This window comes from Schistocerca serialis, chromosome 1 (assembly GCF_023864345.2).
Source record: "Schistocerca serialis cubense isolate TAMUIC-IGC-003099 chromosome 1, iqSchSeri2.2, whole genome shotgun sequence".
Classification (NCBI taxonomy): Eukaryota; Metazoa; Arthropoda; class Insecta; order Orthoptera; family Acrididae; genus Schistocerca; species Schistocerca serialis.
In genome coordinates, this window is record NC_064638.1 from 883,532,156 (window position 1) to 883,552,208 (window position 20,053).

At 37.0% G+C, this 20,053-nt stretch overlaps 2 protein-coding genes across 4 annotated transcripts in view; one reads left to right on the plus strand and one right to left on the minus strand.

Moving 5' to 3' along the window:
- Window positions 1-6,152: 6,152 nt before the first annotated feature.
- On the minus strand, window positions 6,153-8,506 carry LOC126411040 (peptidyl-prolyl cis-trans isomerase). The gene is made up of 4 exons (XM_050081335.1): window positions 8,314-8,506; window positions 6,967-7,183; window positions 6,758-6,894; window positions 6,153-6,676 (listed from the first exon to the last, which is right to left on the minus strand). The coding sequence occupies exons 1-4, from the start codon at window positions 8,500-8,502 to the stop codon at window positions 6,605-6,607; spliced, it is 615 nt and encodes a 204-aa protein (XP_049937292.1). The 5' UTR covers window positions 8,503-8,506; the 3' UTR covers window positions 6,153-6,604.
- Window positions 8,507-9,009: 503 nt separating this feature from the next.
- The window catches only part of LOC126410937 (cell division cycle and apoptosis regulator protein 1-like), a 259,834-nt gene continuing 248,790 nt past the window's right edge, over window positions 9,010-20,053 (plus strand). For 2 of the 3 annotated variants that reach the window (XM_050081326.1, XM_050081328.1), the window contains exons 1-2: window positions 9,010-9,157; window positions 14,652-14,718. In XM_050081326.1, coding sequence (XP_049937283.1) covers window positions 14,667-14,718 — 52 coding nt within the window. In that variant the 5' untranslated portion in view covers window positions 9,010-9,157; window positions 14,652-14,666. Of the gene's footprint in view, window positions 9,158-9,329; window positions 9,475-14,651; window positions 14,719-20,053 lie in introns of those variants that run through there. The other variant, XM_050081327.1, reaches the window with a different exon arrangement.

Below are 20,053 nucleotides of genomic sequence, written 5' to 3' on the forward strand. Positions count from 1 at the left end.
GACATTTCCGAATCTGACGATACGGATCACGGCGATTGTGTGGAAATCGACGACGAAAAAGAGCCCGACCTGTCACACGGAGATAATCTAGGTGAGTTCTGGCATAAAGAACCACATAATATGCAGTATCACCCATTTACGAAGGAAGAAGTTTTGTAAATTCATCCTGCTGGCAATTTTCCTCTGGGTTTCTTCAGATTATTGGTAACAGACCACTTGTTGCAACTTATAGTTGACGAAACGAACGATAACGCAGTCAACATATTGCTGAGCGAAAATACAAAATAGGGATCTAGGATCTCTAATGGAAACCTCTAAGTATAGGCGAATTACTAGTTTTCCTGGGTGTTTCGTTACATATAAGGTAACGTTAAATATCCGCGATTACAAGACTACTGGAAGAAAGGACCGCTGTTTGAGAATAGAGGAATAGCGATAAGTGTAAACAGAGACCGGTATTTGATCATATTACTCCCTCTGCATTTCGCAAAAAATCCACTTCCAAGAAACCAGACGATCATTTATACAAGATACGACCTATATTGGATTATTTTAACACGAGAATGTCTCAAGTGTATTACCCGGGAAGAGATTCATCAATAAATGAATCAATGATTCTTTGGAGGGGAAGATTGTCATTTAGACAATACATTGCATTGTAAAGCGTTCACTTCAGTTTTTTGCGAAAGAATTTGTTGTGCTAAATTTGTTTTAATAGCACCACAATTGAAGTGATGGGGCACACGAGAGAAGCCTCCACGTAGGGTGTGTTTCGCTTACTAATTTCAACACATCCGGGCGTCCCCGATAAATGTAGACGGCTAATTCTCTCATACCAGGAGCAAACATGCTACTTAATTGACGACCTCTATCAGAGTCAATCTTAAAAATGTGCATTTGAAGTAAATATAATTTCAAATGAATCCAGTTTCCTTTTTTTTTCCTTCTTAAGAATTTGCGTTTTGTAATCCAAATTTTTCCTCAATGCAGTGGATTTGTTGCTTGGTTGGATTGTATTTTTTGTTACATTATCAGCAAATCACGAACATTTGAATGACGCCTGTGACCCCTATAGGTGTCAGATAGCAAACACTTTAAAACAGGACCACAATTCAGTCGAAGCTTATTTGAAGTAATGCATCGAAGGTGTTATCATTAAGTCAGTATAGAACATGATTCTACAGATCTTACAAGGTCTTGACGTCAGCCTGTAGCTCAGATGTGTTTAGCTGCGTCGGCTCCGAGCTGTACCTGCCGTTTCAGTGTTACCGGCCCGCACTCTAACGTTGCCGGGCCGTACTGGAGAGTTACATGCCTGCACCGAAAGTGTTAAGGAGCTACATATTTTGACGACAGCATCACACAAACCTCTTGAACTGGTTGTAAGCATGCCACTCAAGTTCAGAAGGAATGGTTCCTATACATAAAGAACTGCCATTCATAATAATTCAAAAGGGTGAACACTATCAAAACAGTTACCAAATTACAAAGCTAACTTCAAAGCTAAGGAAGTTCTTTCTGTATAGCTTCTATTTAGTGTAATAGTATTATATTTGCTATGTGAACACTTCTATGAATGGTCAGTAAGCAACCACATTTAATCCTCTGTAAAATGACTCCTTACACATTATTAAAAACACAGAAAATTTAAAACTTGCAGTTTCTGTTATTAGCATTGTTACTCTTAACTAACGTAGATTCTCATGAATTTCTTTTGCTTGAAAGCATATCGGTTCAGTGTGGTGTCTGCCCTAGCTATTTAGGAATTTAAATTCAATTCAGCTCTTACAGTGACAACTATAATAAGTTTGCAACAGCTGCACTAATCAATCCTCAGTTTTGTTCCATACATAGTATTTCAACTGAATCATGTTCTGTGATTACTGAATTGCCCTTAGAACACTCATATGCAGCAAATTACCATCACAACAAAAATAGTTATTGGTAAACAGATCCTCCTCCTGACAAGAGTTAAAGGAGCCATTGGCTCCAAAAGCTTGTAAAACTTAAATCCTTGTTTGTGTGTGTTTTTCCCCTGCCACCATTTGGCAAGTAGATCTTTGACAGCTACCCATTTACATTAAATTACCATCTCAGCCAGAGCTAGGTGCACAGTAGATGGAAATTCTCTCAGCTCTGATGTGGTCATCTCCATAATAAAAGTATCAGCAGTGTTGAGGTGTCACGAGTGTGGAAGTTACGTACCACACAGCATTATTGCAATGAAAATCTAATAAAAAACTGAAGAATACCTCTAACTGCATCAATTTAAAATGGCAGCTACCCTCAATTTCATTACAGAAATCTTTGGATTATAGTGGATGAAGTTCAACCTCAACAAAATTTTGGGATGTGTTTTATTTTCCAGATATTCTGATATAAGGAATCTGCAGTACTTGCTGGATGATAATTTTTCAGTTATTCTAATTAACTGCATCTCTGAAAATGCCTGAACACTGAAAAAGCCTAATATGTAATCCTCAAAATGAACATCAAGGAACAGGTTAATGTGGCAACTCTGCAATGTGAAAGTACTGTGATGCAGCTGCCACCACCACAAGAAACAGCATAGTGTTGCAGGTCACTCACTATGCATTCAGTGACTTCATAAACGAACCTTTTGCATGTCATTGTACATCGCTGCTTATGTATGATTAAAACTACCGGAGAAAGGTCAGCTGAGCAAATGCAAACTTAAGTACGAGTTATGGCATCATTCCCACAGTATAACTGCCAGCAATTTTTTTTTCTTTGAATCTAAGAACGCCTACAAATCAAATCCACGTTTTAGATGAACTTTAACATTTGTCAAGAAATTGCTGCCATTTCTGAGGGAACTGGAGAGTGTAATGAGTAATTTCCTAAGCAGGCATTACAGCTTGATCAATGAAGAGAGGCAGTTCTGGCATCTCTCTGCTTAATATACTCAAGTAATTCACTTTTCTTTTTAACTGGTGCATGTTGTACACAGATGATACATCTTACTATACTTACTGCAGATTTCCTGTCATCCGCACCACAGGTACAGCAGCCTACCACAAAAGTGGTTGCGTTAATGATTGATCATGCATTACTACTCACTACAGAACTGCTTTGTTCAACCAAGTTGAATTATCTAATTTAAAAACCAATATGCAGCCCAATTGTGTAAAAATGGTATTCCAGGGTTGCCAGAAGTTTCCCTAAATGTGATTCCCGATTTCCAGACAAATTTTGGCATTTTTTCCCGACATTTATAGATCTGAAGCATAAGTAAAGACATAAGTTACTTCCATGATTCTTCCCTTGTGAGCAAAAATCTCAAGTATTAACATCAACATCTTTTGTAACTGTTTTTAAATGGATAAAGGAAGCCAAAATGGCGTACATGTTTTGTTAAGACCACTTAGATTTCAACAAAATGAAACATTGTGACAAACACACATTGCTTTGAAGTCGCAAGACAGATTTAAAGTACCTTCACTGACTTCAGGAATAACCTCACAAAACGTACCGAAAGAAATGTGCAAGGCAGAGAAGACTTGTGTAAACCTACACTACAGGTGATCAATAAAATGTTGCTTCTACTACGTTCATTAATGTCAGTTATTAGTCACTGTGTTATATCTTATTTCACAGGTACTGTGTGAATTTCTTTCAAGAAATATTTGAGTACATAAGAGTACAAATAGCCAGTGACTGCCACCATTTTCTTATCCATAATTTCTAGTATATAAATTATTTTCAAAGTGCCAAAATGTAATAAAATAAATATCTATAAAACGCGGCACACTGTATGATGTACTTGCGACGAGACAGTGAATTCCCAAAATCCATAACCCATGGCCTATACCTGCAGAGGAGCACCACAATCCCAGGTCCTTCGATAAACGACAAATATCTGCTGCCATACACAAACAGACCTCGCCTGCAGGCAGATGAGACTAGATCCGAAGCTGCTTGGCTAGTGGCAAGAAGTGGTGGCAGCACTGACTGCAAGCAAGGGGAATGGTAGGAAGAGGAGAAGCAGTAAGAATGAGTGACTAAGGAAGCGGGACACATTCTCAGCTGCCCTATCAGCTACAATGCACGTCATCTCAGTAGACAAACCATTTTGTCTACTGAGAAAATAGATTTTCCAGTGTTTTTCATATTTCCCCAACATTTGAAATTTCGATTTCCACAACTTGTGGCAACCTTTTATTCCTATAACCAAAAAAGTAATTCCATGTTGAACTGACATTTTTGAATAACTCGAGAACACACATACTGACAAGAATGCAGTGGCAATATCTGTATATTTAAGCTTTTTGCTGCTATCAGATTCACTTATACCCAACGTCTTTGGCAAACCCAGAAATTACAAGCTGGGTCAAAACTCAACACTTCAGTGCTACAATTCATTAAATTTCAACATTAGTGTTGAATGATCATAAGAACAATTTAAACCACCAACCTACTCCATACTACCAAAATCTTTATGTTAAGTATTCCTCATTTTACCATTTAATGTCATGTACTACAATGAACTCTACACAGTTCCTATGACAAAGGATGCAAACTCCTTGGAGAAGGGTGTCAAGCATGCATGTTGGCAGTGATCTGCAGTTGGATCACAGTATTGTACGATTAAGAAAAGTAATGCAGTTCCAATCCGATGAAATAGAGCAATATATAGCTTAATATAACGATCACACATATAAAAGATTACGCTTCACTTTACTGTATTTGGCACATGTTATATCTGTGTAATTTGTACATATTCATGGTTATGATTGCCTGACAAAAATAATCTACAGGAATCAAACTTGTCATTGGTAAGACTAAATGTATTTGTTAACCATTACACTAACTTCAGTTTATTTGTGGCAGCAGAAAATTACCTGGGTCATTCATTACACTATCACTGCCTCTCTGCCCACACCAAATTTTTAAGAACTACCCTTCCTTTATAATTTCAAGCACTTCATCTTTCAATTTAATATACTGAATAACTTTAGCTACTACCTGCTGAGATGTACACTAATGAGATCTTTAAGGCATCACAAAATTAAATGTGTGTATGCGCATACACATTTTTCCAGAGCTCACTAGGGTATCATTTCCTTGTCCAGCTATGGTACAACAGCAAACTTAAATCCTGCTTGTCCCAAAACAAAAAAGGTTAGACTGGAAACCGACATTCAGTGTAGCCAATTAAAGTGAATACAAAATAAACACTAGCAGAATAACATGCCTGATTCCTATAAAATTGATTCTGTGTGAGATAAACAGTGAAACTTTACACAGAGCCATCAGCAAAATCTATGATGGTAGAACAGCTAAATTGTGAATCAATGTTTCTCAATTAAAAAAAAAAAGAAACATTGGGCTAAGAAGATGCATCAAGGTCAGTTTTGTTTTAACATTTGCTCTTAATCACACACAAGTGTTGCCAACATCTGCACCTGAGTTACTTATTGTGTACTTTAGTGTCATATGCACAACAAATTTCACCGCATATTATTCACTATACATCTACCATGAAAATTAAGTAACTCTTCTCTTTGTTCTGATTTTTATTACCTTTTAGAACCTGATTTCATGGCAGTTCTGATATCATTACCATTACTATGAGTTCAAAATGAAGTATTTGGTGCAGGAAATGTGTACAACTGTACAATTTACAGCTAACTGAATTCATTTCAGAGCAAAATTTTAATTTCACAAGTATCTTAACCTGCCAATGTTAAGTATAATGATGTCTACTGAAAGAGAGAGAGAGAGAGAGAGAGAGAGAGAGAGAGAGAGAGAGAGAGAGAGAGAGAGAGAGAGAGAGAGAGAACTGTATATAGTTTAGTTTCACACACATCCCTGCTCTGCACATTAAGATATCAAATGTATTAGAGGATGTTCTGTTTGTGGGGCACTGAACAGCACGGTTATCAGCACCCGTACAAATTCCAACCTTTGTTCAGTCCAATCTTTCCACTTTCGTGAATGATAATGAAATGATGACAACATACCCATTCACCTTGAGGCAGGTGAAAATCCCTGAACCCAACAGGTCAAATGTATTAGACACCATTTACATTTCAGTAATCTTAAAGACATTAAAAGGGCCACATTTTAATGCTCAAAGGTTATTACTATTTGATTATGTCACAGAATTGCTGCAAAAGGATTTGACATGATTGTTATTGTATATTATTTATTCACCTGAACTAGTGACAAGAACATTACAGAAAAAAGCAATATGAACTTTTGGAGCAATGAACAAACAATTCAAGGAATGCGAAGTCAAATGAAAGTTCTTCACAGATTACATAAATGCCTATTAGATGAGATTCAACTGTTTGAACCTGACAGAAGCTAAGTTCACATTGCACAACTATCTACAACATTCTAACTTCCAACTGTCAAAAACATTAGCTCGATACTGAAACAGTTGTGGCATTTCATCTAAAACAGGTTACTGGAATGATAAGACAAAACGTGTCTTCCATGAATTCGAATTTGAACACAATGCTGCAGTTCAACAGTATTAGTCTTTCCAGGATATTAAATGAGCTTTTGTATAAAGTACCAGTTTTCTTTCTCAAAATGCAGCAGGTAAAAGAAATGTTCTGCATAGAAGACAATATACTTAAAGTTGACCACAGTCATTGACTACAATCTTCTTGCTTGTTTTGCCACTTTGAGAGCCAAAGGATTCAATCTGAAAAGAAATTTGGTTTTCAAGACTTGCAAAATGATTGATAACTTAAGTATAGGTATGTATTATGCATCATCAATTTACCTTTTTAACTACATCCATGCCTTCAACGACTGATCCAAATACAACATGTCTATTGTCCAGCCAACTAGTCTTTGCTGTCGTTATGAAAAACTGGCTGCCATTTGTATTGGGGCCAGCATTAGCCATTGATAGAATTCCTAGAGAAGAGAGATTGTTAGTATCCACACACTAAAAACATATTGATAGACATTAAATTTTAATTACTCTACCTGGTCCAGTATGTTTTAGTGTGAAGTTTTCATCTTCAAATTTATTGCCATAAATAGATTTTCCACCAGTGCCATTATGGTTTGTAAAGTCACCTCCTTGGCACATGAAATTTGGGATAACTCTGTGAAATGTGCTGCCCTTATATCCAAATCCTTTTTCTCCAGTGCAAAGAGCCCTAAAATTCTCAGCAGTCTTAGGCACTACGTCCGCACGTAGCTGTAAAAAGTTTAATAGTTTCAGAAATACAAAATATGCTACAGCAAATGCGTGCTGTATACTACAGATCTGACATTTTACATTAACTACTTGCGCTCAAATTACTGCTTAGTCACGATTGGCGGAACCACCCACTGTCAACTTAATACTTCACAAATCAACAAAATGCCGACTTCGGTTCTATAACTTTCATTACAAGATACTAAATTGCTACGCACGGAACCGAAATAAGCACTTATCTGACCGGGCTGTATCAGATTCTGCAACCTAACGGTCAATCCTACACGTGCACTTCCTACATTAACAGTTCCAATAAATCCAGCAGAATTTTCCCACAGTTCACCTTTCGTTAGACTTTAGCACCACATTTACATAAACATTATTCGAGGACGTTGTCGAATCACCAGCACCCCTTTAATTTCTCTTCCGGCTGTCCCACCCGATGCTGGAATTTGGTGGCAACCTTCCAATTATCTATCACGTGTCTCGTTAACATGTTAAACAGCTGCTGTAGATTTGACTGGAATGCAACAGCTCTGCACATACTAGCAAAACAGGAAGGCAACATTTCACTCAGCTCTGAATATTCCGCTTTTCTTTTTCCGCGTTCCTATTACATATAGACACAAACAAGTTTACCGCTGACGCACGTGGGCTAACCTACGAGCAAAAAGTATTTACTTTTTTTATTAATTCCTATTTTTTAACTTTCTTATCGCTGACCTATTATGATCCACCCATTACCTAAAAGATAGCCAAATCATGCTAATTATTACTGCAATTACTTTTTATGCACAGGGGGCCACTTTTATACACACCTAATGTTGAAAAATGTCTAAAGAGAAATTTAAATTTTGGTAACAGTTAAAGTGGAATAATACATTATTTCCACCGACCTTGAAATACGTTCATGAAGAGCAGAAAAAAATCCTTTGACTTAGATAAATATTGATTAGGATTTTCACAGCAAAAATCTCCCACACGACCCAGAAGACTTTATATTCACGATACATTTCACATAGCAGCATTTCCACGCGACATGCCGGCAACCTACTAAACCACGCTGCAATGGAGAAATGCCTGGAACGAGATACTACTATAAAAGTAAATTAAATCTACTGGAAACATACCTCAATCACAATTCGTCCAATGGTCTGGCCATCAGCAGCCATATCGAAGAAAACTTTCGGACGGCTCATTTTCGTAGCAAAATAACGAGTTACGTTGCTGCTTAAGCTCAACTGCAAACCTCGACTGCCACCGATTCTCTGCAAAGAGGAGCCGGATTGGCGGCATAAGTTCAACACTGCGAGAGCCATAACTACGTACTGACTGTTGACGAAGTAGTTCTAGGGAACACAATACTATCGTAAATGACACACCGAATATTTTTCAAAAAATAATTTTACAAGGAAACAGATTAATTAATTTTATAAGACAGTATACATAGTCGTGTTCATCGATAAATATATGTACTATTTCCTTGTGCGGATGAACATGATGACTAGTAGCGTACATAGCGGAATCACATAAATAGAAATTGGGGCGTTTTTATGCGTTATATCATAAATTAATAGTTGAAACAGCTGTTATTTCGGCTGAATGTTTATGGCAACTCCAGTTATTTTTCAGAATTATCCATGGTTTTTTTTTTAGTTAATGATACTTGTATTCACACGCATGCGTATAGTCATCTGCACTACGTGATTCAAAATATAATCATACGTCTCGTCACTTTTCCGTTCTAAGTCATATAGATTATCAATAAACGTACGGTTTCCCTATATTTTCTATGTTCTAATGTATATTTACCATTACATAATTTATACGTAAAATTAAGGAGTATCAAGCTATGATTCTGTCATGACTGCCCAAATCAGCGCCTGTGTTTCCGTGTATGTTGATGGCTGAAAATTAATTACGAGAAGAATTTAACTTAGGCAGTTTTTTTTAAGGAATTAAAGATTCGCATTGGTAAGACTGGCTATTACTGCAGTTAGTTTTGCTGCTTATTTTGTAAATATCCTTGTTGTTGATGTTGTTGTTATTGCTGACGAAGTATGACTTCATACTGTTATAAACGATGTGTATTGTGTAGACGCATTAGAGAGAAATGCGAAAGTTCAACCACAAATAAGTCCGTATTTATTTTGAAATGTTAGGTAGCGAATTCTATTCTTATGTTGTCTCTTGTTCAAAAAGTTGTTTGCACAAACGCACATCTATAATCAGCGAAATGCAGCAGACGCTCTCCTATGGTTCTAGTACTTGACAGCGCATGTTGTTGCTAGGTAAATATTTTTCAGTAGTGGACTTCTTTATAGAAACGTCAATCTTACAGTTTAAAACTACAAAGCGGGAAAACATGGAATGCTCTAGCAACCAATCTGTCATTTAACTTGTCCAAATGTAATTGGTGTCGGGGGATAAAAGATACAAAGATAGTTTAATCATCAGAGACTGAAAGCGTAAAATATTTAGTGCGTTATTGGAATGAAATGTTAGGCTACAGGTTCGTAATATTAAATATTGACAACTTAGAAAGGCAACCACTGACTTCATCTTGTGTATTGGCAGTCTTTGCATAATTTGAGAATGTGGTCTACTGGAGGCAATTCCTATTCATTTTATTATTTTGTTAGATCCATTTTGATTGGGGTATTTAAGTGCAGAGCACAATATCTACCCCTTGCATTTTACAATGTAGCATATCGGACTAAATAAAACCATGAATAAGTAGAATGACTCACCCTGTGCCCAAGATAGTAACGTCCCATCATTTTTGTAGGCCCATTGGTGAATCACTTGTTCACTAGTGTGTAATTGGGCAGGTACATGGAAAGTTAAAGATGCAAAATTTGCTTGTCATTATATAAGTTATTTGTTATTACATTCAATTATACCTGTCTACAATTGTCATCATTCTTGAACTCTGCAAGTGTAGAAGGGCTCTACTACCTCTCCCATTTGTCAGTCAGTGCTTGCAGTAAATAATCTTGCAGGAACAGACCTTTCACAGAATGGTAAAGGCATTGTATTGAAGACAGGTACACAAAAAAAGAATAGAAATTTTACTAGCTTTTGGAGGAATCCTGTAACGATCGAGGGGAACCCATAATGAAGTTTGTCAGTCTTAAATCGTATGAGTTTTAATTCAGTCACCTCTTTCTGCCATCATCCTTACTTCCACTGCATACTTTTACTTTACCTTGTTCATTGCATCACTGTTAAGTGGTATTAAATAACACTATATTGTGTTTTGCAGTATTACAACACATGTAAAACGAAGGTTGCAATTTTGATATGTCATACCATTTAATTTTTTATTTTGATATGATTTTTCTGTGATTAATCCATGGTTTCTAGAAAGTCAGTAAAACAAGACAAAATAATTATCAGTAGCTAATAGAATCCACCATTCATCGTTGCTGCTGACCTGTGCTTGGCTAAGTCATTTTAAGACATTGTGCCACTTGAAACATTTTGTACAGCCCAGTATTTTAGATCCAGACATAATATGAAATATCTTTTCTATTTTTAATGCTCTGAACTGTAGTTTTAATGATCATCTATATCTTTAAAACTGCAAAAAACATGATTTTACATAGTTCTTAAGATCCACTGTTGTCGTGTATGGGTTCTTACAAATTAATTAATTATGGAAAGCATGCATGTTGACAATTGTAGCTGAGGTTATTTTCACACTTCCTATGCGATTTTTTTATGATGTTGTTCGCTATTTTAATAGTAATGATTTTTTTCTTAGCCATTCCTAATTTATTTCATCTGTCTGCAACTGAATAGTCAAATCGAAAATTTAGCTATAACCTTCCTTCCTTCTTATGCAAAGTATTTTGGCCAGTTTTATATGTTTGTTTGCTCTTGTAAGGACAGTTGAAAAGTACCATGAAAAGACATCAGAGGTACTATTTTATGGAGAAAAATACAATGAGGATGCATTAATGTTATGAGACATAATATTGCTCCTTTGCCATCCCCTATTTAATGCATACTACACAGTAACAAGTAGCAGTATCAATACAGTACTGCTTCCCACCTAAAAATATAATAGGCCTACCTCTGAACATTAGTGTCGCCTTGTATGATGGTGGAGTTTATTTAAGTATCTCCATTATTGTGAAAAATATTGACAGGAGAGCGTGAGACATCCCTAGAATACTTGTTTTTCATGATTAAATGAATGTTATGTCATAACACTTTCCCAAGTGTCTTGCCGAACTTGTATATGGCAGTTAATTGATATCATCTCTAATTCCATTTAGTGTTGGTTTTGGTACCATATTCCTAATTACTGCAGGGCACATGTTATCAGTTCTTGCCATAATTTTAAATTTGTCTCTAATTTATAAAAAATAAAATAATGGCACCTAATTGGTATAGCCCAGTGAGTGCTTGTTTTTGGCCTTTAGTAATGTTTGGCTGCGTAACAACCAGGTAACATGTGGAGTATGGTTTCCCTACATCACACACAGTTTTAATCTGCCAGAAAGTTAAAAAGTGTGAATAAATTTATGGCAGAGCCACTCTATGGGTGCAGTTTGTGACTAAGGAGAAGAAGAATAGGTCACTGCACGTCAGCAGTTCTATGTCTCTGTCATATCTAGTCTTGAGTCTCATATTAATTGTACCAAAACACTTAAAACTTTCTGCAAAAACTTTATAGAAAAGTTTTGTAACTGAATATAATTTCTTATCCAATGAAAGAAATTATTTTCTATGAATCTACTTATTAATTCCAGATAAACTTGAAATAGCCACTAAAAAGTGGCATGGTAAGTTAGTTCAAATACCTTAATTAGCAGCTGTGAGTATTAATAAAGCAAAACTTACTCTCTCGTCAATAAATGTACGAGGTATTCACTAAATTTATCATCCGCCACTTAGAAAACATGCGAGATTTTTTTTTTAAAAAAGACAGGAAGTAACTTGCTCTAGAAATGAATGTAGTACAGTGAGCCATTTGCAAGATGTACTGTAGACATAATTGTAGAAGGAGTATGAATTGCATATTTATCTGGGATTTTCAGATTTTGAGAAAGATTTTGACTCGGTTCCAGCTAAACTTATGCTGACAGCTCTTGAGAAATAAATATATAAGTCAGCAGTACAACTTCTGTGATGGTTCACCAGGATAGTGAGTAATTCAGAACAAAAAGAGGAGTCAGGTAATAAGTCGACATACTGCCAAAATCTTACTTGGTAATCCTAGAGGAAGTTTCCAGGTCCTTCAACAAAGATCGAACATCTGCTAATGAAATGTATCTGAATCACATTTGTTGAGTTTATGGCTTTGTACTGTTTTTTTCTCTGGTGCAGATAAACTTCACCATGAATGGAATAACACAGTACAATAAGTGTGGAACTAGCCTTGAAAATCAATTAAACAAATTCTGGAATATGTAAAAACAACGTATCAGAAATGAAATAGTACTAATAAATAGTGCTGCCATGGAATCAGTTGCTGAGTTTTTGTATTTGGGGAAGGGTTTTCAAAACAGATTTTCCAATGGATCTAAAAGGAGAGAGAGTAATCAGTGTGTAGTACCACTTTTATTTAAAGGGAGTAGACCCTGAATGCTAAAAACATTCAAAAATTCATTAACTATCGAGTGGATGCACAACACTAGCAGGCTTGTGGCGTACTCTGTACAAATGAAATGAATACCTGCCTTTATTTTATCAAGATAAATGTGTATTAACAGAATTGAAGTTAAATGTTAGTTTAATTACACAATGTCCTCCACCAGTAGCTGAGCAGTCAGGGCAACAGAATGTCAATCCTAAGGGCCCAGGTTCTATTTCCGACTGGGTCGGAGATTTTCTCCGCTCAGGGACTGGCTGTTGTGTTTTCCTAATCATCATTTCATCTCCATTGACATGCAAGTCGCCGAAGTGGCGTCAAGTCAAAAGACTTGCACCTGGCGAACAGTCTACCCGACGGGAGGCCCTAGTCACATGACAGTGCAATCGCACCAGATCCATGCCAACTGCTTATTTGATTACTAATAATCTTGTAGATAACAGCCTCACTGTGGGATTGTGCTGCTAGCTCAGAATCTGGGTCATTTTCTCACACAGATCACAATTTTTGTCTCGTTTAAGTACACTGTTTATGGTATATTACTGTTGCTCATGTGGACATATGACAACATAACTTGTATTAGCTGAAGCAGTAATGAAGGAATAGGCATGGACTTGCAATTGTAAACTGACAGTGGAATGATACAAAACATTATTTATGATAGGTGGACTTCATATGTAGGTGTGCCCATTTGAGGGCTAGATATTATTTTGTGCCAGTCTGCTGAAAATTAGAATCCAAGCAACAGAAGTTTAGTTCCTCAGAACCACAAATGTGACAATGTTGAGAAATGATAAAATCATAAATTCTACTAACTGGAAAGAAAAGTATATTAAAATTTTTGTATATGCAACCCTTAGCTGTAAATTTCTAGAGATAATGAGGAATGCAATGAAAATGGATCCAAGAGTATCAAAACTTGACAGTTAAGTATAAATGAGTGGGAAGGGCAGGTACAAATCATAAATTGGTAGAAACTGTGAATAACTGATGAACAGAAGGCCAAGAGCATGTCCCCACCACAAATCATAAATAAATTACTGTAAGAGACTGAAGTTTGGAGGTGTAGGGTTCAGACCCCACCCAACTGGCCTGATTTAAGTTTTCCATGGTTCACCTTTATGAACTGATGTAAATGTAGTGTTGCTGCCTGTGCAAAGGAACTAATTTTCTTCCTCCTCGCTCCCAATTATTTTTCAATCTAAGTTTCTGCTCTGTCTCCAAATACCTTATTGTTAGTGATACATTAAAGTGTGACACTCCATTTATTGACACCTGAAGTTGTCACAGTTACTGGATAATGGTGGCATCCAAAAGGATATGAGACATTAAATCATAAACATATAGTCATCATTTCAGTTCTGTCTGATGCTACCCTGCAGATCCATTGTTTGGAATTGTCAGCCACCAGGAATGAGCAAATATTGGTCTTATTTGCAGAATGTATTTGTAGCTCACTGCATAATAAAAGCCTTACCTTGAGCAATGAGGTGTGAAAAATAAAGCACCTGTGTGAGGGGAAACAATTCAGCCACACTAGTAATTGATTGTCCTCTCTACCTTTAACTGGTTCATCATGTCACTGGGACTGTGAAAATACAAAATCTTGTACAGAAATATGCTGATGACGTAATTACAATAATGATGATGATGTAAGATGTATGACCTTTTGGTCCTGACTTACTTAGAAATTGAAGAGGTAGGGGGCAGTGTATTTCCTAAACATTTATATGTAAAACTGATATTATTCAATGTACAAAGGTCTCTTTAAATAAATAATTTCTCTGTGTTGTGATTTACGCAAGTGAAGCACATTTTTTTTTTATTATCACTGCTTATGTCTGTAATTTTTTTTTTATTTTTCAGGAACAGACGTTTGAAATGTCGCAGTTTGGACAAACCACAAAAAACCCTCCATGGGTGAGGACTACAGGTAAGGCACTTTTCTGTTGCTTTTCTGCATTACTGACTTCATACAGAATATATATATATATATATATATATATATATATATATATATATATATATATATATATATATATATATATATATATATATATATATATATATATATAAAATAGAGGAAACATTCCACGTGGGAAAAATTATATATAAAAACAAAGATGAGGTGACTTACCGAACGAAAGCGCTGGCAGATCGATAGACACACAAACATACACACAAAATTCAAGCTTTCGCAACAAACTGTTGCCTCATCAGGAAAGAGGGAAGGAGAGGGAAAGACGAAAGCATGTGGGTTTTAAGGGAGAGGGTAAGGAGTCATTCCAATCCTGGGAGCGGAAAGACTTACTTTAGGGGGAAAAAGGGACGGGTATACACTCGCACACACACACATATCCATCCACACATATACAGACACAAGCAGACGTCTTTATATATAAAACTTTTCATTGTGAAGTTGATCCTATTCTGTAGTTCTACATTCACTTAATGGTAAAGCATTGCTAGTCTCGTATGTTCATAGTTGAAACTGGGTCAACATTTGCATTTATACATTGAACAATGTAATTTTATAGTAACATTACATGTTCAAAATGTATAATTGTGCCAAATGATACCATGTATGACAACTAATTTGTGCAGATAATAATGCTACATGGCTACATGAATTTGATCGGGATTGACATTTAGGGCTGGAGACACATATAAAGAAGTTTATAATTTAACAGAATCTTCCGTCACTTCTTGGTAGAACAACATTATAATAAAAGAACAAAAGCAAACTGGTGCTTTTTCATTTATTATAAGTTTATTGTAATTATTCTAAAAATAACTTTTACACCTTTCATTTGTATCACTTCACTCGTCACTACACCCCCCCTCCCCCCCCCCCCCCCACACACACACACACACACACACACACACACACACACATGCCACAGAGAGAGAGAGAGAGAGAGATAGTTGGTGGCAGCGGTCCTCAGTATGAAGACTTGTTTGATGCGCAATACAGTTTTTGCCCTCCACACTAACTTCCATTACATAAGTGATATTTCCTTAACACTCCACACTCCAGGATGTGTCTTACCATTTGATCCCTCCTTTAGGTCAAGTTGTGCCATAAATTTGTGTTTTCCTAAGTTTATCTTCATACCTCCATATTTGTTATTTGATCTGCGCATCTGAACTTCTTTCCTCTAGAGCATCCCATTTCAGCTTCTACGCTCTATTTGTCTGAACTGCTCATTGTTCACATTTTGCTTGTGTATGAGATGACACTCCAGACAAATACTTTCAGAAAAGACTTCCTGACACTTTAATTGATATCAAATGTGAACAAATTCCTCCTTGTCAGAAATGCTTTTCTTGCTACTGCTAGTCTGCATTTTATATCTTTTTTACTTCGGCCATAATTAGTTATTTTGCTGCCCAAATAGCAAATCTAATCTACTACTTTTAGTGTCTCATTTCTCAAATTTAATCCCTCAGCATCACCTGATTTAATTCGACTACACTTCTTCACCCTAATTTTACTTGAGTTGATGTACATCTTGTGATCTCTTTTCAAGACACCATCTACACAATTCACCTGCTTTTCCAAGTCTTTTGCTGTCTCTGACAAAATTACCATGTAATTGGCAAACCTTCCATGAGCTTTAATTCCCTTTCCAAATTTGCAACCCAATCTCATCTTTCCCGGTGTTGGCTTCTTCCTCTTTCCAGTCGCCTGTAAATAATTTGTGTCTTTTCTTTTTAGCCATGATTTATAAAACTAGTACTTTGGTAGTTTTCACAAATGCCATCTTTGGAATTTGAATTATGACATTCTTCCTGAAGTGAGAAGGTATTTTGCGTGTCTTGTACATCTTGCACATCATGTTGAATAATTACATCGTGGCTGGCACTCCACAAGATATCAGTAATTGTGATGGAATGGCATCTACTCCGTGGACTTTGTTTCCACTTAGGTCTTTCAGTGCTCTGTCAAATTTTTGACGCAGTATCATATCTGTCACCCCATCTTCAGCTACTTCCTCTTCTCCTTCTGTAATATTGTCCTATGGTTTGTTTCCCTTAAATTGACCTGCTGTATATTCTTTCCAACTCTTAGCTTCCCCTTCCTTGCTTACTACTGGCTTGCCATCTGAGCTGTTGATACTCGTACAGCTGCTTCTCTTTCCTTCAAAGGTCCCCATTCCTGCTTAACCATTTCACACTTTCTGTCAGTCTCTCCCTTTTAAGATGTCTCAATTCTTTTTCATCTGCTTGATTTGATATGTTTTAATATTTTCTCCTTTCTCCAATGAAACTGAATTTTCCAGTGTTATCCAGGGATTTTTACTCTGTCTTGTCTTTTTACTTATGTGATCTTCTGCTGCTTTCTGTATTTCATCTCTCAAAGCTACCCAGGTGTCATCTGTTGTATTCATTTCCTCTGTTTCAGCCCTCATTGCCTAATGCTCCCTCTGAAACTCCTTAACAACCACTTACTTGCAATTCTGATTAAGCTCTGCAGTCACACATCAACACTCCAGGATAGCTTGGTGGATGTTCTTTTGGACAGGTCCAAAAGAACAGCCAGTAAACAAGAATCCATAGTTGTGATACACATTATATAAATAGAAGATGGAGGGGGGAGAAAGGAAAGGGAAGAAACTAATGATAAAAGTTGCATCGGGACTTTATGCGGAATCAGCGATGATGAGTGAAGTACCGGGCTGGGATTTGAACTTGGGATCTTCCGCTTACAAGGCATTTGCATTAACCTCTTCGCCACCAGAATATAATGTTTGTTGTCCTTGTATGGACTATCTCGGTATGCCTCTCAGCTGACCCACATTTCCACCTAGTGCCACCTATCAACTGTCCCTGTATAGGTCCTCAGTGGTTGCTACTATGAGATTGCCGCACGAGGTTGGCTGTAATTGTGCATCTGCACTGTAGGTGGTGGATTCATTGTCCATTGAGACGCATCAGTTGTATGAAGCGTTCGTATAATTGATTCACCTCGATGGGCAGTGACTCGATCACCTTCATTGTGGATGCACAGATACATCCGACCTCCTGTGTGAATCTCAAAGTAGCAACCGCAGAGGACATGAACAGCGACTGTGGATAGATGGCACTAGGTGGGAATGTGGGTCGGCTGAGAAGCATGCCGAGATAGACCGTGCAATTACAGTTAACAATGTGTGCGGATGATGCACTGGTTAATGCAACTGCCTAGTAAGCAGGAGATCCCGCTTTCAAATCCCAGTCTGACAAACATTTTCACTCTTCACCACTGATTCTGCATAAAATGCTGATGCAACTGATATCGTTAGTTCTTTCCTTTCCTTTTGTTTCTCCTCCCCCTCCACCTTCCGCTTACATAATCGAATAAATTATAAAAAATTGTTGAGGCTTTATATCCTCAGATTTGTTTGGTGTACATTCATTACAACAAATATGTGAAACTACAAATGACACTCAGTGTGTGGGACTGCCACTTTACATTGACCCTGCCTACGACAATACGCAATGTGTTCTCCACTTTGCAATGGTCTGTCACTCCTAGTTACAACTTTTCAGACTCCTATCATGTCAGACAAGCCATTTCACTAATATTTTCATTTTGAATAGTGTAGTGTCCTAGACTCATTCCCCCAATGAAGTCTCATTTAGAAGACTTTTTGGGACACTACTCGAAATAATTTTAACCTCATATATATCCTCTTTCCTGATGAAGCAACCGTTGGTTGCGAAAGCTTGAATTTTGTGTGTATGTTTGTGTGTCTATCAACCTGCCAGCGCTTTCGTTTGGTAAGTCACATCATCTTTGTTTTTAGATATATTTTTCCCACGTGGAATATTTCCCTCTATTATGTTCATAACCTCATATTAACTCGTAAAAAAAACATAATTTTCAGGTGAGTTGCAAACACAAGCAACTAAAAGACTGTTCCCCTTCCCCAACCCCTCTACATTACTGCATTCATTCAACATGACAGTTGCATTCTGGTCTGAGCTACCAGGGATGGTAGTAATTTATACATGAGGTGTGCCTGCTTGTGTGAATGAGTGTGTGGTATCTTCTTTCTTGAAGAAGGCTTTGGCTGGAAGCTACATGTCTAACAGTCTTTTCATTGTGCCTGTCTGCAACTCAGCATGTCATCTTTATAGTGAATGCAGTCTGTCATTTTCCTTATATTGTTGATATCCCAACCTGGAATTTTTATTGTTTAGTTTTCAGATGGACTATTTTTCTTTCTCCTAGCTGCAGGTCTTAGGATGTGTCCACCACTGTGAATTGCATTTAACTTTTAGTTCTTTTCCATTGTATCCTTATGCCAGCTCTCAGAAACTTTCCAATACCACACTCCAAACCCCCTGCCATGATGACCTGGCATTTCTCAGGCACTCAGCTGCCCACTGCTTGACAATGGTTGACTTTGACTTTTGAATCTACAGAAATTCTGATTCCAGTGCTTAATCAGTATTGAAGTATCTCGTTATCATGATGCAGCTTGCACCAACCAATCTCAAATAAAAGATTGCACACACACACACACACACACACGCTTTACCTTTGTTTTTAATCTTAATCATTTATCACAATTCCAGAACATAAAAAATTGAAAGTGAGTAAGGTAATTGAGATAATATATCACTGCCACATCTCATACTGCTTCCTTATGTAGGTCCCATCTCCCTAATTTCCTGCTGAAAGCCAGGTAACAGGTTCAGGGTAGAAAAGGATCAAATATCAACATGTGGAAGGGAGACCCATCAGGCAGTTTGTTTTTTTCACCAAATTAACATTTATTTAAGAAAAACATACTAATCAATTAAATTCCAGATTATAACAACATGGAAACCATTAGTGTAATCCCTCATTAGTCGTTTTACTCATTGCTGAGTGTCGTGACCTCATTCATTCTTACGTAGTTGAAACTTCAGACAGATGTCTCCATCCACAGCGATCTTTGGCCTTTCTTAATATGATGTGAAGAGGCAGGCTGGTAATCTTGTTCGCTTGATCCAACCATCTGTTTCCTGCTATCCCATGTGGTCTTCTGCCCTCAATTTTTCCCTGCAAGATGGTCTTCTCTAAATTATCCCCTTTCCTTCTCAAGATGTGCCCAAGGAACTGAAGGTATCTTTGGCTGACATGAGAAGATAACCTTCTTGTGATTTTAAGTTCATCTATTATTGAGACATTTGTTCTTTTTTGTGTCCACGGTACACATAGCATCCTCCTCTAACACCACATCTCGAAGGCATCCTTTCATGGTCCAGGTCTCGCATCCGTATAAGAATACAGGAAA

Bases quoted from the DNA above. Each gene is read 5' to 3' on its own strand.
- LOC126411040 (XM_050081335.1), bottom strand. From the start codon at position 8,502: ATGGCTCTCGCAGTGTTGAACTTATGCCGCCAATCCGGCTCCTCTTTG. The intron at 7,184-8,313 runs GTATGTTTCCAG...AACTTTTTACAG, and splicing joins TTGGACGAATTGTGATTGAG to CTACGTGCGGACGTAGTGCC. The intron at 6,895-6,966 runs GTAGAGTAATTA...TCTCTTCTCTAG, and splicing joins ACTAAAACATACTGGACCAG to GAATTCTATCAATGGCTAAT.